Source organism: Ornithorhynchus anatinus, chromosome 16 (genome assembly GCF_004115215.2).
Source record: "Ornithorhynchus anatinus isolate Pmale09 chromosome 16, mOrnAna1.pri.v4, whole genome shotgun sequence".
In the NCBI taxonomy this organism is placed as follows: Eukaryota; Metazoa; Chordata; class Mammalia; order Monotremata; family Ornithorhynchidae; genus Ornithorhynchus; species Ornithorhynchus anatinus.
The window spans coordinates 29,537,734-29,555,670 of NC_041743.1; the positions used below are offsets into that span (position 1 = coordinate 29,537,734).

At 41.5% G+C, this 17,937-nt stretch overlaps 1 protein-coding gene across 4 annotated transcripts in view; it reads right to left on the reverse strand.

The window, feature by feature from the left end:
• The window catches only part of VTI1A (vesicle transport through interaction with t-SNAREs 1A), a 306,773-nt gene that overhangs the window by 115,319 nt on the left and 173,517 nt on the right, over positions 1-17,937 (reverse strand). For 2 of the 4 annotated variants that reach the window (XM_029080491.2, XM_029080490.2), the window contains 2 exons: positions 10,790-10,860; positions 9,392-9,453 (listed from right to left, as the gene is read on the reverse strand). In XM_029080491.2, coding sequence (XP_028936324.1) covers positions 9,392-9,453; positions 10,790-10,860 — 133 coding nt within the window. Of the gene's footprint in view, positions 1-9,380; positions 9,454-10,789; positions 10,861-17,937 lie in introns of all 4 variants that reach the window. The other 2 variants (XM_029080493.1, XM_029080492.1) reach the window with 1 other exon arrangement.

Consider the following 17,937-nt stretch of genomic DNA (forward strand, 5'->3'; position numbering starts at 1 on the left):
TGTCACAACATTACTTCAGATCTGCTCTTTCCTCTCTATCCAAACTGCTATCACACTGATCCAAACGCTTATCCTATCCTGCCTTGACCACTGCACCTGCCCCTTGCCGACCTCCCAGCCTCCTGTCTCTCCCCACCCCAATCTATGTTTCACTCTGCTGCACGAATCATTTCTTAACAAAAATGTTCAGTTTGTGATTCCCCACTCCTCAAGAACCTCCAGTAGCTGCCCAACCACCTCTGCATCAAACAGAAACTCATGCACACTCCACTCCTCTAACACCAGTTCCCTCACTGTGCTCTGATCTCGCATGTCCTGCCGCCGACCTCTTTCCCACATCATCCCCCTAGCCTGGAACTCCCTCCCCGTCCACATTCACCAGACCACCACTTCTACACCTTCAAAGCATTACTGAGGTCACATCTCCTCCAAGAGTCCTTCCCCGATTAAGCCCCCTTTTCCCCAGCTCGCTCTCCCTTCTGCGTCGTCCACGCACCTCAATCTGCGACTTTTGGACACTTGGTATTCTCCCCATTGCCAACCCCACGGCATGTATGTACATATTTTTAACATATATTATAAATTACTTATTCACTCCCATTACTGTTTGCCTCCCTCTCTAGACTGTAAGCTCATTACGGGCAAAGAAGGTGTCTGCTAATTCTGTTGCATTGTACTCTCCCAAGCGCTTAGTATAGTGCTCTGCAAATAGTAAGCATTCAATAAATACAATTGATTGAGTATTCCAGTGCAAATGTCTGGTAACACAGGGTTCTTTGGGAACACAATCCCTGTTTAATAGAACAGGGGGCTATATTTACTTTTTTGTTCTTTAAAATATACTTTTTAGAGACCATACACTAGTATACTAGTACTCCATGATGATACTTTTGTACAGTCTTTCATTCATTCAGTCGTGTTTATTGAGCACTTACTGTGTGCAGAGCACTGTATTAAGCCCTTGGCAAGTACAATTCAGCAACAAATAGGGACAATCCCTCCCCAACAACGGGCTGGCAGTCTAGAAAGGGGGAGACAGACAGCAAAGCAAAACAAGTAGACAGGCATCAATACCATCAAAAATACTTCCCTCGAAAATAAGGCTGTATCATGAATGGCTGAATCATAGGGTACATGTTTCCCTTGATTTACATGCAGTTTGTTAGGTTCCATTCCAGGACCAGTTCAGACATGATGACCAGGCCCTACAGGTAAGTGAAAATTATACTATCTCTCCCCTTCCCTCCCACTCCCTCATTTAATCCCTTCCTACTCTCCAAGGGCTTGTCTGCTCCCCTGTCCCCCAAATTCTACCTACCACTTTCCCCTGTCTTCCCATCTCACCCATTCCATCCCATCCCATCTCACCTCCCAGTCTCTACCCCACCCCAGCTAGGAGGAGGAAGAGGGAGGGAAGAAGGGGTGCAGGATGAGGGCACTACCAACTCTGGTCACAATCAAAGCTGTTGCCCCCATTCTGCCCCACTGCATCTCTGGCTCCATTCCCACCTATGGAGCTGAAAAAGGAAGGTGGGGCTTTAAGCAGGAATTAGGAGTATGTGCCATATCGGATGCAACTGGGGAGAGAGGAGCTTGGCACTTTACCTGGATCTGGTATAATAATGATAATAATAATTACGGTACTTGCTAAGCACTTACTATGTGCCAAGTACTGTTCTAAGTGCTGGGGCAGAAACAAGTTAATCAGGTTGGATACGGTCCCTGACCCCATGGGGCTCACATTCTGAATCCTCTTTTTACAGATGAGATAACTGAGGCCCAGAGAAATTAAGTGACCTGCCCGAGGTCACACAGCAGATACGTGGCAGCGCTGGGGCAGGCATGTGGCAGATCTGATATGATTTGGTGCTGGGCAGAGGATGTGGAAGTGGGGGCTGGTTGAGGAACAGTTTCTCCACTTCAGCCCAAGGCAGAATAGAAAATGGGGGAGATGGTTTATTCCAAACTGGTGGGAGCCCCAAAAAGAAACACGATGGGCTCCTGCCAGTCTGGACTGAATCATTGCTCACATTCTTTGCCTCCTCCCTCTGTGCCTCTTTTCCCCAAATTTGTTTCCCTGCAAAAGGAGCTCAGCTGCTTCTGGTATCTCCGCCCAGGTGCAAAGGGAGGGTAGAAGGTCAGCAACTCAGAACTTCACAACATCAACTGAAAAATGACAGAGTGGAAGTGAGGTGAAGGGAGAAAGGTACACTGAAGAGAACTGACTTTCTTACCACGATTGGGTTTACAGAGTGGGCCTTACAGATTCTGGGTTACGTTACAATTTAGAGCCTGACATACATTTCAGTTTTATGTAGTACAACCTTTTGGAACCGGAAGCATACCTGTGTTTTATATGGTTTCTAATTTCAGTTTAGGATCAATTTCCACTCTCAATTTACCAACTAGTTACACATGTGTTGACCCATAACAAATCACTGTGAAAATTCAGGGTTAGTAGAGGGAGAGAAATTTCTCCAAGAAATTTCTTCAGGAAGACATATAAGTCTACATTGTTTTATGTTCATCAATGACAATAAAAGCAAGTAAAGATATAGAAATGCTTTATATGTGAAATGCTAAAAAAGTACAACAGAAAGACTTTTTTCAGTTCTCTAAATGTGCATTTCCATTCCCCCACCCTCACCTCATTTCTTAAATGTCTTCATGGTTTACAGGTTTTCTGTTTGGAATTCTTAGTAATGAAGTATATTTACCCCGAGGGATTATTTTGACAAAATCCATATATTTTCCAGATGTTTTACCCATCATTTGAGCAAAGCCAAAAACTACCTTTTAAAACAGAAAAGTGAGAGCAGTGATTGTTGGACTTCGACTCAAAAAGTAAATCTCAGGAAAAATACATTTGTTATATAAGGTATAACTCCTGACTCTGGTTGTAGGTGTAAGAACTGCATTGCAACCCCTTCTTTCATGTATAAAATTGATGACTCTCAATGAACTTGGGAGCTGGTATGAAAACTCAAACTACTCTATGATGGAAATGGGAGAGCACACAAAATCTGCTGAAATTTAAAAAAAAAACCTATTTGCAGAAATAGGTGAGGAAATAAGAATAGAAGTAATTTAATGTTCAGATAATCTCCCAATGAAAAATGCAGGGTCCATCACACATACGCTCTGGCTTATTGTCTCGTAGCCTTATATGGAATGCAGTGACCCTGCGTTTTTACTATTATACTATCCGATGTCATGGGACTATCGAGGAACACTCTTAACCATTTGAATAGCAAACTTATTTGAAAAAAATACCTTCATCCACACCTCACAGACAAACAACAGATGCTGAAAATATAAAGTCTTTTCATCTGCTACAAGGCATACAAACCTGCAATCAATCAATTGTATTTATTGAGCACTTACTGTGTGCAGAGTGCTATACTAAGGGTTTGGAACAGTACAATATAACACAATTGGTAGACCTGTTCTCTGCCCAAAACAAGCTTACAGCCTGCACAGCTAGAAAGAAAATGTACTTGGAATCTGGGCAACCGTAGGAGGAGACTATTGTTAGGTTGAGCGGCTACAAGAGGGTCACTTTAAGGCATCCAATTACTTTTATCAGTTTTTTTGAAAGTCAATGGAAAACATTTTTCTGGGCTCAGTACTTGGTGTTCCATGAATGCTCATTTGTTTCATGACCATTTTCATTATTATCAGAATACCATTTTATTTAAAGCTCCTAACTGGTCAGGAAATGAACTGTTTGTCCCCAGGCAGCCCTCCATCTTATGTCAAGACAGAAAAAAAAAAAAAGATTACTTTTAAAAAATCAGCTAGATCTTTATTCCAATCTTAAGTTATCCTATTATAACTTTAAGTGGACCAATTTTCCCCTTTGTTTTCTTTCTTGAAATACAGGCCAGTAACATAAAGAACCATTCATTATTGGGTTGAAATGTTTACTATATTACTACACTGGCTATTTCTCTAATTACCCTTTTAACTTCAGTTCATTTTATAATTCTCTAATTTTATGATCCTCTAAATCATCTCCCATTTCCCTCGTCTGTTTGCTAAAGTATTTTGCTCGCTCTGTATTTCAAATCCTTACTTGACCTATTTGCCTTTATCTTCATTTACTAGTTAACAAGGATTCCTCTGAATCCTTCATCTGAATTGTGGACTTTTCCAATGTTTCTTCAGGGGTCTTATGAATTACAGAAGGCCAGCCAAAGTAATTTTTCTTTCAAAGCAAACTGTATCAAGTTCCAAGTTTGGTTATTAGTACTCCAAGGCTTCAATGTAATAGTTTGAGGCTTGTCCACTTTTTAAAATTTAGTTCAGAGTTCCTTACATTTCCCCTTCATGCTCTGAGGGGAAGTGAGTCTTCCACCTAGCAGCATGTCCATACGCCCACTCAGTAACAAATTACAGTGGGCCGGTAGTTAAGAATGTGGGCTTTATTTACTCAATTTTCACACACTCATTTATTCTTTGTGTGGAATATGCTATGTACTGTCTCTTTTCAATTGACTGTGAGCAAAAACACCAGGAACTCTGCTGCCTTGCCACCCTGACGTCCAAGGCCTCTGCTCCTGACACGCTCTGTGAAGGTCGAGCCGCGGAAGACTTAAGCTGCGGCAGTTTGCACCTCGGCCTCTCTTTCTAGTGGACTGTGGTGCAAACCACCTAGAGAACCCACTAGCAATCCCTGCCGACATCCCATCTCAATACCTGGAGCCCTGTTCCCAAGATATCCTGTATAAACAGCATCACGGAGGGATTTAAAGATGGGCATCATGCAGTCTCTACACATTTTAGAAACTTAGAAAGCTTTGTGTAATAATAATAGTGATAATGATGGAATTTGTTAAGTGCTTACTATGTGCCAAGCACTGTTCTAAGCGCTGAGGGGGATACAAGTGATCAGGTTGTTCCACTTGGGGCTCATATTCTTAATCCCCATTTTACAGATTAGGTAACTGAGGCACAGAGAAGTTAAGTGACTTACCCAAAGTCACACAGCAGACAAGTGGCGGAGTCGGCATTCGAACTCACGACCTCTGACTCCCAAGCCCGGGCTCTTTCCACTAAGCCACGCTGCTTTGGAGGTGACTGGACTAATAATGACCTGAGAGGAAGCACTCTAAGGCCCCTAATGTTCCCCTTTACCACCCGACTCGTTGGACTCTGAACTTTGTCTTTTAAATTGTTTGGTATTTCCATTACCTTTCTTATTGTGCCTGCCATCAACCCTTCCCCCAATTAATCAATGGTATTTATTGAGTGCTTACTATGCGCCGAGCACTGAACTAAGCACTTGGGAGAGTACAATACAACTGAATTAGCAGAAATGCTTCCGGCTGGTAACCCGCTTACAGCCCCTGGGGGGTAGTTAGAGTCTTATATTTTTTGCCAGAGCTTTGTACAGTGTTCTGCACCTGGTAAGCACTGAGTAAATATTATTCCTACAAGCAGTGTGGCCTAGTGGATAGTGTATACGCCTGGGAGTCAGAAGGACCTGGGTTCTAATCCCAGATCCACCACTTGTTCAGTGTGACCTTGGCAAGTCACTTAACTTCTCTGTGCTTCAATTTCATTATCTGTAAAATGGGGATAAAGACTGTGAGCCCCATGTGGGATAGGGACTTTTGCTTGTATCCACCCCAAGGAGTAGTAGGGTGCCTGGCACATAGTAAGCATTTAACAGATACCACTGTTATTATTATTACTCATGGAGGAGATGGAATGATGAATATTTTGCATTTATATGTATAGCATGTTTAGAGGCACCTGAGCTTAGGTATACATTGCAGACATTGAGTTCAAGTTGACGATTCACAATAAATCACTTTTCCTCTCAACCGCTATCCAAATAATTCAATTCCCTAGATCGCCAAGAGAATTTACTAAGTGCTTTCTTTATCAGCTTCCCATAATATTATGTGCTAAGTGGCTGATAGAATAATAAAATACAGTTTTGGAAAGCTACCAATCTAACGGGAGATTGGATAACAAACATGATGATCCAAATACAGGCCTACGCCAGGATACGTCTGTAATGTGCTCCTTGAAAATATGACTGTGTCATGAATGACTGTATTGTGGAGTCCATTTTCCAAAGACTTACATCCAATTATTTGGGTTCCATTCCAGAACTAACCTTGGCATATGACCGCCAAGCCCTATAGGTAAGTAAAAATTACACTTCAACCCCTCTCCCTCCCCTCCAACAATATTTCTTGGGACATTCCTGACCCTGTGTGCCTCAATACTGGCCCTCTCCATGCCCATCTTCCTGGCCCCACTTCACACCCCGATAATATTTTTCCTTTGGCTTGTAAAGCAATGACATACTTGGCACTCCACTTAAACCACGCATCACCACCCCTGCCAGATAGAAAATGCTCAGAGGGATGCCTTCCCAGTGCCTGGATACCTGGGTTCTGTCCCACCTCCTTGCTTCAAGTAATGGCAGGTGGTTCTAAGCTGACCCACCTGCCTCACTCTTCTCTGTCTGACTTTGATTTCTATCCTCCAGGGCTCCATATCCAGGCTCCAAAGACTGTAAAGTTGTTCCCTTGGGTCCCTGCTTAAGCCGTGCAATATCGCCAATGGTAAGGGAGTCAGGAAAATGCTACGGGGGACCTGGAGTCTTGTCTCCAATGGCTGGGACCCAGTTTAGTTTGATGCAGCTTCCTTGCTGCTTGGTGTACAGCTCCATCTCCATAATTCATTCATTCATTCAATAGTATTTATTGAGCGCTTACTATGTGCAGAGCACTGTACTAAGCGCTTGGGATGAACAAGTCGGCAACAGATAGAGACAGTCCCTGCCGTTTGACGGGCTTACAGTCTAATCGGGGGAGACGGACAGACAAGAACCATAATGACACTGTTGGTTGCTCTGTTGAAGACTTAAGACACTTAAACAATCAATCAATTATATTTATTGAGCACTTACTGTGTGCTGGGCTTGGGGGAGTACAGCACAACAGTATAGTAGACATATTCCCTGTTCACAATCAATTAGCTCTCTCCCTCCTACCTTACCTCGCCAGATACAACCCAATCAACCCAACCCAACTCAATCTTGGAAGGGGGTAGAATCAGGCTCTTTATCTTAGAGATTCCGGGAAATCATGAGAAAAATGATCTGGTTTAATTATTTCTGCCCTCATATGCGTGGTTCAGGGGAAAGAGCCCGGGCTTGGGAGTCAGAGGTCATGGGTTCGAATCCCTGCTCTGCCACTTGGCAGCTGTGTGACCGTGGGCAAGTCACTTAACTTCTCTGTGCCTCAGTTACCTCATCTGTAAAATGGGGATTAAGACTGAGAGCCTCACGTGGGACAACCTGACTACCCTGTATCTGCCCAGCGCTTAGAACAGTGCTCTACACATAGTAAGCACTTAACAAATACCAACAATATTATTAGTCAGGTGACCGCTATTAAGGACAATTGTAGTGGTCCTTTTTATGTTTCATAAGGTAGAGATGCAGTGAGTCAGCACTTAGTATGGTGCCTGGAACATAGTAAGTGCTCAACAAATACCATAAAAGAGTGACATTATTTATTATATAGAAGATGAATAAAAGTCACTTCATTTTATATTAAAAAATAGCATTTAGGAGTTATTCCCCAAGAAACCTAGTCAATCTGATACATCATCTGTTATACACCTAGATTGCACAAACACACGTTATAGAAGTCGCACAAGACGTTCCAACGTGCTTCACAAGATGGAAAATCATATGCCCCGAGACAATTTCTTAACCTAGTCACATCTAGGAATGTACTTATTTTAATTTTACCCTTTTGACAAAATGGACTTCTCAGTGATGGTTTGTGGGACCTAAATTTTTTTAAAAGTGTGCTTTACCAATAGAAAGGAAGTCAAAGGTTACAACACTTGTTTGTGTTTCGCCCTCTTTAAATTACTTGCAAATTTATTCAAACATAATATGAGAAGATGCTTTATTTTGTTGAAAATAACAATCTGCAGTGTCCTGCAAGAAAGGCTGCAGTACATCAAGCAGAAACATGGAAAAAAATACATTGATTTCAAAACCCATAAATCCTTATTTGAATCTGCCAACCTGAAAGCCAAGAAAACCCTGAATAAACTATTTTTCCTAAATGCTATGTCTGATTAAGCCATACTATTAAATGACAGCTGAACTTTAACATTAATATGATATTATTTAAATAACTGCATGATTTTTTTTACACTAAAAATGATGAATGATTTCTGGACAGCTCAATTGACATAAAGCAGGAGGCCCCTTTAATGAGATTTGACAAAATGGAGACATATGCAGAATATTCGTTTCAGCTCATGTCGCAGGGGCCTTCATGGGGAAGCTATGGAGAGTTGCTTTTTTTTTTATTGTCTACAGGCACTGAAGCATCTCTCTCAATTGCCATTTCCTTTCTCTGTGGATTTTGAATTTAGTCTGTGTCATTTACATATTACTCTTAATCAGAGAATTGTATATGTTGTGGTTCAAAGCTGGAATTGAGAGAAGTCTGTGAAATGGAGGTTGAATGGGGAGTTGGGTCAACCCCGCCAGCGGAGTATATCGGGAACTGACAGAGTGTTGTGGATTATGCTTTTACTGGGGGAGGAAGCTTGCACTGAAGACTAAGTTACTGAATTTGGTTTGTTGAGAGAGCCAGAGCTAGCGATACAGATTTAAATGAGCTAAAGTATTTTTAACTAATTAGGTTAAATGAATGTATGCTCAGAAGAGGCTCCCAGCATTTTAAAGGATCACATCAGAGGTACCACATATTTATAATAGTCCCCTTCAAACCCTTATAACTTCATCCATTCCCCAAAACCAACCAAATCTACCTAGTAAAACATTTTTTCCCAAGTTTGGAGAAAATGGAAGAACGGTCCTGTAGTCATATCGTGGTACTTTTCTTGATGGATTCTAAACATTAGTAATTTCATAAGAAACATTTTAAAGGAAAGATTAAGGTTGATGGAGTTTAATCAATTAAAATGAAAACCTTTTTCAGAATGAGGAAATTATTTCCAAGTTCCCATAAGCCTATCTCTGTACCTGAGACTGGCTGAAATAGAACAACCTTACAAAACACACACACATACACACACATATTCATGAAAATAGAAAATAAAATAAAATTGTTTTTGCCATGGGGCCTACCTCAGGCTATGAAGAAATACTTCATGCCTGACCCTAATTTTTCCCATAGCTTGAGGTTACCCCCCAAGTGAAAACTTGATTTTCTCAGTATAAGCCTAGGTCCAAACAAAAGTTAATATCAGCCCTCATCCCAAAAGACTCTTGTCAGGCTATGGTAAGACTGAGATACACTTATGCCTACAAATCCTCAGTTTCAATTAAAAAAAAAAATACCAAGGGAAAAAAAGAGACTGGTCCCTACCTTGTTCTTACCTTCTCAACAATCCTGTTAGAATCCTGGAACTCCTCCCTAAATTGGCATCTGTTTCTCGAAGCTAAGAGAAAGAGTGCATTGAAAACAAAATCATGGGCATTTAATTCAGTGGAAATTTTTCTTTTAGAAACTGTACTACTAAACTGCATCATTCTCCCTCAACAAAGAATGCAAATCATGTAAATTGTTAAGTTATTTTTAAAAAAATTAACCTAAATGAACCTTGAAAATCCGCAAATTTTAAAATATCATATGCAGTAGAAGATCCCGTGAGGATCTAAGGGTGGAATTGATTTAGTCGAACTGGTTAAAAAACTAGTCTCTTTCAGGACAGAATAATTTAGTGTACATCTGGCATTTATTCTCCGATTTAGAAATAAAATTGGAAGTTAAATGAACTAAAAGATGAAGAGATGTCAACAATCTAGCAGGTCTTTCATTAAACAGAGTATTGTATTTAAAGCACCTACTCCTAGATCCTGACGGTCTTTTTTTGACCAAATTATCTTGGATCTACCTGGTGCCCAGTGCAGCGCTTGGCAAGTAGTAAATGCCTAACAGATGCTATTTTCATGATTTGACTCTTATTCTGTTGTTGAATTCTCCTAAATGCTTAATACAGGGCTCTGCACATGAGAAGCAGTGTGGCCTAATGGACAGAGCACAGGCTTGGGAGTCAGAAGGACCTAGACTCTAATCCCAGCTCTACCACTTGTTTGCTGTGTGACCTTGGCCAAGTCACTTCACTTCTCCGTGCCCCAATTACCTCATCTGTAAAACGGGATTAAGCCTGTAAACCCCGGGTGGGATGGGGACAGGGACCTTGTAATTACCCCAATGCTTAGAACAGTGTTTGGCGCATAGTAAGTGCTTAACAAATACCTTAATTATTATCTTATTATTATTATAGGGAGGGCTCTATAAATACCACTGAGTGATTGGGTTTTTTTTTCTCCTCAAATGAACAGGGAGAGCTTGGGTGTTCTGATGTTAGATAAGGAGGGAGGCAGGTAGGACAACTGTCCAAAACTCAGACCACAGATGGGTTCCAAAAATCAGATTTGGGGCTCTATTTGTGGTCCTTGCTGGAGCAATTTTAGGCACTGAACATTGCCAACAAATATTCTCTTTTTTGTTGAAAATGGGTCTCAATCCAAACTTAAAAGTGAAGGTCCAGGGGTTCCCACTTGTCTAATGTCAGTTCTTCTTGCCCCCTCCCCACTTCCAACTACATTTTCTGAACTCTTTCTTCTTGTTCTTTTTTAGTTCCACAATCCCCACTACTTCATTCTCCCCGCACACTTCCCCGTTTTTTCAGAATCCTGAGATTCTCCATCACCCAGGCACTGCTAAATCGCCATTAGGTTCTGAGAAAAAGCTACTATTAACAAACTTACCCTATCACGAGCTCGCTGTATCTTTTCTCGGTCATGATTGAGGTTTTCCAACATCTCCTGACCAATCTGCTCTGTATGAAAAAAAAATAATAATACAGTGAGAGAAACTACCTCGACATGACTTCTGTTAGAAATGCCCAACTTAAAAATAGCTTCATGGAAACACTGTTAGAGACTACAATATTAATAATAATAATAATGTTGGTATTTGTTAAGCGCTTACTATGTGCCGAGCACTGTTCTAAGCGCTGGGGTAGACATAGGGGAATCAGGTTGTCCCACGTGGGGCTCACAGTCTTCATCCCCATTTTACAGATGAGGGAACTGAGGCACAGAGAAGTTAAGTGACTTGCCCACAGTCACACAGCTGACAAGTGGCAGAGCTGGGATTCGAACTCATGAGCCCTGACTCCAAAGCCCATGCTCTTTCCACTGCGCCACGCTGCATCTCACACTACAATACAAAAATATTCTAAACAGACATAATTCCAAGAAGAAAAGGTTATTCATTTTTCCAAATAAATACTTTAGGTACATGAAAAACATCATTAAGTGAAAAAAGGAAGACTGCATTTTGGTAATGAGGACAAACCAGCCCTGAAAAAGCATGTTTATATCAGAATTTGAATTCTTCAATGAGACATGAAATTCACAGTACTGTGAAATTAACTATCCTTAAAAACAGCCTTCTGACCATTTTACTGTCCTTAAAGATATTCAAATAATAAACCGATCATTCTAGTTTAGGCTAACTAGATGTTCCAGAATTTCGGGATACCATATAGGACAATAACTGTATCCAAGCTGATTATCTTGCCCCATTGTTTAGTACAGTGCTTGCTACATTATAAACATTTAACAAATGCCCCAATTATTATTTCTATTATGATGATGACGATGATGATGACCGCTATGAAAATCACAAGACCTTAATAGGGGCTGTAAAAGTATCATTTACTTTGTAGTCATTTTTTCTCTAGTGGTAATACACACCCTAGTTATGGGAAGCAGCGTGGCTTAGTGGAAAGAGCCCGGGCTTGGGAGTCAGAGGACCTGGATTCAAATCCCCGCTCTGCCACTTGTCTGCTGTGTGACCTTGGACAAGCCACTTAACTTCTCTGTGCCTCAGTTACCTCATCTGGAAAATGGGGATTAAAACTGTGAGCCCCATGTGGGACAACTTGATTACCTTGTATCTACCCCACTGCTTAGAACAATGCATGGCACATAGTAAGCGCTTAACAAATATTATTATTATTGTTATCATTATGTCCTTAAAATAATCACTCAATAAGTACCGTTGTTAATGATCTAGATGAAGAATATGTAATGTAACGTAATAATACACACTTTAAGGAGAAAAAAACGGAGTTGGAAAGGGTTTTACTGACTTGACTCTATTAGACTCTATCAAGGCTTTTACCTCGGGAGATCAAAATTGGGGCCGCTTTGCTGTATAACCACAGACGATGATCAAAATCAGCCATCCTGGATTTAGTGGTACTCAAGGGAGACATGGGATTAAAAACTCCTACCGGGATGCAGTTGAGAGTTCTGTGCAGGCCCCAGCAACCATGGCTGAACCAGATTCCCAAATAAGACAAGATCAAAGATGGGATTTAATTAGTAATACAAATTGGAAAAGACCACCTCTGAAAATAGTAAAATCAAGATTTGCAAGGTAATATTTAAAGCCACTGAGGTTTAAGACTGTCAGGGTCAAGCTGAGGATTTGATTAACAGAAGTCAGACGCCAAGTGCTAGCCTGAGATCTCTGCTTGGGGAAAAGCCTGGGAAATAGGGTTTAATCTAAAATAACCCCCAAATTAAAATAATGACCAAATTAATCCACTCTATCTCCCTTTTAACCCCAGATATAGCTTAGGTAGAGAGCAATACATTTATCGTATGAAGATCTCACCTGCCTTGGTCTCAGTGGACCAGACAAGCTGCATTTCTCCTGGCCAAAAGCTAGCTCCCAACAGCCTGACTTACTCTGGCTCTGCCCTCAGGACTTAGTCCCACCCCCTGGGGGGACAGAGCTTTCCCGCTAAATTGGCAGAGAAGCCAGTCTCCTCTCAGAATGCACTAGACAATTCTGGAGGCTCCCAGAATATTCCCAATAAAGCCGAGGCGGGAGGTGGTACTAACCTTTGCTGCCTAACATGACTCATTGTATCAGTGTAAATATTGGGAATCGATCCATAAAAAAACAGAGGCACAAATTATAGTGCGGAATCCCCAGGATGCTACGATCACAACTTTCCAGATAGGTCTGGTTCAGAATTGCTAGACTAGAGTCTCTGAAAAGTGGTAGTTTGCTGGGAAGTGATTCATACTTCCAGAGGAATGTGCTCAGTGGAGGGAATATGGTGTCTGAATGGATTAACAGCACACTTAAAGAACCCCTCTAGGAAAAACTCTATAGATCTCTTATTGTGGCTAATATCTAGTGTGTGTCTCTTCCTTCAATTATAAACACCTTGAGGACAAGGACCTTTTGTGCTCTGCAAACAGTAGGTGCTTATAAATACTACTGAGCAAAGAAGACCACAGAAGGGAGGTAGGAAAGGAGTAGAATGATGTTGGCAAATTTCCTTAATTCATTAGGAAGCATTCTCCATCTTTTACTATCCACTCTCTATACAAGTATTCTACTATCAAGTTCCAGGCAAGGTACATTAGAAATACTTGCCCCTTTGGATGGAAATATGCCACATCAGAGAGTAATTAAAACTACATGCCAAAATAAAGGGCAGATTAGGTGGCATATTCACAAATACGATTCAAAATGTCAGGGCACACGCTGCTGCCTCCCCACAGGCAACAATCAATCCTGCCGACCCCCGGCCCCTGGAATCCCATCAGAACCGGAAACACAACTGTCCTGTTAACTTCCGCCTCCAGTCAGTACAGAGCAGAAGGTGGAGCAGTCATCTTGGTTCCAACCAATCATAATGATTGTGGTATTTGTTAAGCGCTCACGAAGTGTCTAGCACTTGTTCTAACCACCGAGTGAAATACAAGATAATCAGGTCAGACATTCCCTGCCTCACATGGGGCTCACGGTCTAAAGTGGTGAGGGTGGGGAGGACAGTATTTAATCCCCATTTTACAGATGAGGAAACTGAGGTACAGAGAAGTTAAGGGACTTGTCCGGAATCACACATCAGGCAAGTGGCAGAGCCGGGAATTAGAATCCAGACCTCTTGACTTCTAGGGCTGTAATCTTTCCACTAAGCCACGCTGCTTCACCTGTGGTTGTTTTCCAACTCTAAAGGGGTAGGGGTCCCAGCGCTGCCCAAACAGTTATAGGCGTGAATCTCCCAGAATCGCTCCAATGAAGCGGTTGCTTCTGATCCTGAGATTGAACAGCACTGACTCCCACTATGCTCTTTGCACGCTCCCTTAGTTTGTTCAGAGTTCTCAGTTCATTGGAACTAATTTAAGTTCTGTCTCCAACACTGAGAAGCAGCGTGGCTCAGTGGAAAGAGCCCGGGCTTGGGAGTCAAAGGTCATGGGTTTGAATGCCGGCTCTGCCACCTGTCAGCTGTGTGACTGTGGGCAAGTCACTTCACTTCTCGGTGCCTCAGTTATCTCATCTGTAAAATGGGGATGAAGACTGGGAGCCTCACCTGGGACAACCTGATTACCCTGTATCTAACCCAGCACTTGGAACAGTGCTCTGCACATAGTAAGCGCTTAACAAATACCAACACTATTATTATTACTCTCTATAAGGGGGATAAAATTAGAGGCAGGGAATTGGCCCTGTGTTGGGGGGAGAGAAGGGTGGTTAAAATTACTATGGGTATGGAATCTCCTCTCCCACACATACAAACCGGCACCGAGGCAGCCAAGATTCCAGTGCCCTAGAATCCCAGGTAGTTTAAATACGTTTGTTTAAATATAAAAAAACACCCACAGAGTGTGTGCTGAAGGATAGCCTGAGTAATCAGAATGCTCCGGGTCACGCAGGGTTAGTCTAGGAAGGTTTCAATAAGAAAGAGGATCTTTTGCAGAATTCCTTGGATTGACGGAGAAAGGGAAGGAGAAGAGGAAGGAGAACATTCTCGTCAGAGGCATTAACATGAGCATGAGCAATGTTACAGAAGCATCGTGGTCTAATAGATAGAGCATGGACCTGGAATCAGAAAGACATGGTTCTAATCCCAGCTCTGCGCTTTGCTATGTGACTTGGGCAAGTCACTTATCTTCTCTAGGCCTCAGTTACCTCATTTGTAAAATGGGGATTAATAATAATAGTAATAATGGTATTTGTTAAGTGCTTACTTTGTGCCAGGCACTGTACTAAGCGCTAGGGTACGAGCAAATGGGTTGAACAAAGTCCTTGTCCCACATGGGGCTCACAGTCTCAATCCCCATTTTACAGATGAGGGAACTGATGCACAGAGAAGTGAAAGTGATCTGCCCAAGGTCTCACAGCAGACAAGTAGCAGAGCCAGAATTAGAACCCATGACCTTTTGATTAAGACTGTAAACCCTAAGTGGGATATGGACTGTGTCCAACCTGATTAGCTTCTATCTACTCCAGCTCTTAGTACGGTGCCTGGCACATAGTAAGCACTTAACAAATACCAAAAAAAAAGAAAAAGAAAAAAATGGATGGGGAGTGGGATGTGGGCTGTTGAGCAATCTCATTTTGTAAGACTGGATAACCTGTGCAAGCGTGAGAGATAGGCACAGCAAACTACTGTTGAAGTTTTCATTTCTTCCCATTTACAATGCTGTGCCAAGGTTGGTTTCTGAGCACAAAATGACAAAGTTAGATAGGCATTAGAGCCCAGAGATAGGAGACCATCAAGGAGGCTGTTTTTGTAATCCAAATATAAAGTGATTAGGGTTGGACTGAAAAAGACCCTAGGGAAATGGAGACTCTCTCAGAGCTCAAGAGACACTGGGGAGAACAAGCTGGCAGCACTTGGCAATAAATTAGATTAGTGGGTAAAAGAGAGAGAAAAGAGTGAAAGATGATTCCGATGTTTCCAGTGTGAAAGGTGGATTAACAGCACTACTGACAATGATAGGGGAGTTAAGAGATGAGTGTTTGAGAGGGGAGATACTAAAACTGGGCTCAATTTTTTGAAAAACTCTTCCTCTTTCTAGGAATCCATTTCAATTTCACAAGGATACTGCAAAATAGGCAAGAATTAATTTAGATGATTATTCTATTGAACTTCTAATAAAACTAATTTACTGAGAATGTATATTTAGCAAGACAAACAGGATGTCTTTGGGTGGTGCCCAAAACACAAAAAGCCCTTATTGTTTCTGAATACAATAGGGAATTTGTTAGACCTCATCAGCAGCACTTTATAGTGAAATGATGGACATAATTATGGTAAGAATCTTTAATTATATCTCGAGAGAGAGTCCAAAAAGAGAACCAAATGGTGATTTACAGAATTTGATTAAGTGCAAGTCAGTTAACAAGGTGTGATGAGATTTCCTCGAATTTCTTTTTTTTTTTTTGATGCTTAAACTCCAGTTTAAAAATGGAGTTAGTCTGTCTTTCAGTACACTGCCAAAACCCCATCGTTTAATTGCAGTTTTGGCCCTGAAATGATTCATCTAACTGCTCTGGGCAAACACAAAGAAAAGGGCAAAGCCATATTAGGAAGAAGTGGCAAGGGAAGAAATGTTTTCCATGGAAGCAAATGCTTCTGCCACCGGAACAAAGGTTAAAAAAAAGAAAGAGTGAGAATTTTAATTATTAGAAGTCCACTAACCTCATCCCTTACAAACCACTATCCAGGTTCAGCATTAATGCCTTCACGTTTCCCAAATTCCCAAAGGCCAGAATCCTACTCTGTTTATAGGTATTTTCTATTGTTTTTACCCAGATTCTAATTTTCTGCTTAAAACCACTCAATTTTCACTCACTGTTTACTTTTACATCTTTTCCTTTCACCAGTCTCTCTGAGATGGTGGTTTCCTCCTGTGAAAATGTTCACAGGACTTTCATTCCACAGGTTCATCTACATGAAGACCATCATTGTTTTAGTTAAGCCTTTCTTCAGTCACCCTGCCAAATCCTCCTTACCTATTTCTTTTAATCCATTCTGCATTTGCTCTTAAACCCCCCAGCAAACACCCTCCCCCCTCAAATAATCAAAACCATCACTGAATGAATGCCTCTAAACACCCTGCTGTGACCCACTGTAAACAAGGGCTATCACTCATCCCCTGCAAATTCTAATTGGTAACAGATCAATTCTCAGAATATTTTCTCCACTTCTGCCTTTGTTTTTTAGTGAATTTTGAAAAAAAAATTCCAGAATTGCCATTCAGAGTTCAACATTTCTATGGATCAACAGTCCAGCAGAAGCTGATGTGATTGTTTTTCCTAGCCCAGTAAATTTCTAGGCACACCCATTTTGACACTTGGGTGAAGCAGAAGCTAAGCTTCTATGGAACAGTTAGTTCTCCACTTGACCACGGGGGAGGGAACACACTTGCTTTTTACCATTCTCCTCCGTGGTTCTTCAGATGTTGGAAAGGGATTGAAATGATCAATCTACTTTACCAGGGAATGTGTCCACCAACTCTGTTGCACTGTACTCTCCCAAGCGTTTCGTACAGTGCTCTGCACAGAGTAAGTGCTCAATAAATAAAATTGATTTACTGATCACTTACTAGCCAGACTACTATAAAATGATACCTTTCTCGATTTAACCAAAATACTAACCGGTCATTACTATGGGTTCATACTAGAAATTTTATACTTGAAAAAGACCTATTAAATCATCTAGCAGAAGCAGATGGAGAAGCAGTGTGGCCTATTGGATACAGCAAGGGCCGGGGAGTTGGAGGACCTGGGTTTTAATCCTGCCTCGGCCACTTGCCTGCCATGTGATCTTGGGCAAGTCACTTAACCTCTCTGCGCTTCGGTTTCCTCATCTGTAAAATGGGGATTCAAAACGTGTTCTCCCTCTTATTTAGACTGGGAGTCCCATGCTGAACCCCAGCACTTTCTATAATGCTTTGCACATAATCATTGCTCAACAAATATAATCTATCAATGTTGGATTGTTTTGACACTTCCTTCTGGATAATACAACCAACTCCAAGAAGGGCAGAGAGGACTGAAATAAATAGGCAAGTCAGGTGAATCAGTTGGCCTCCCA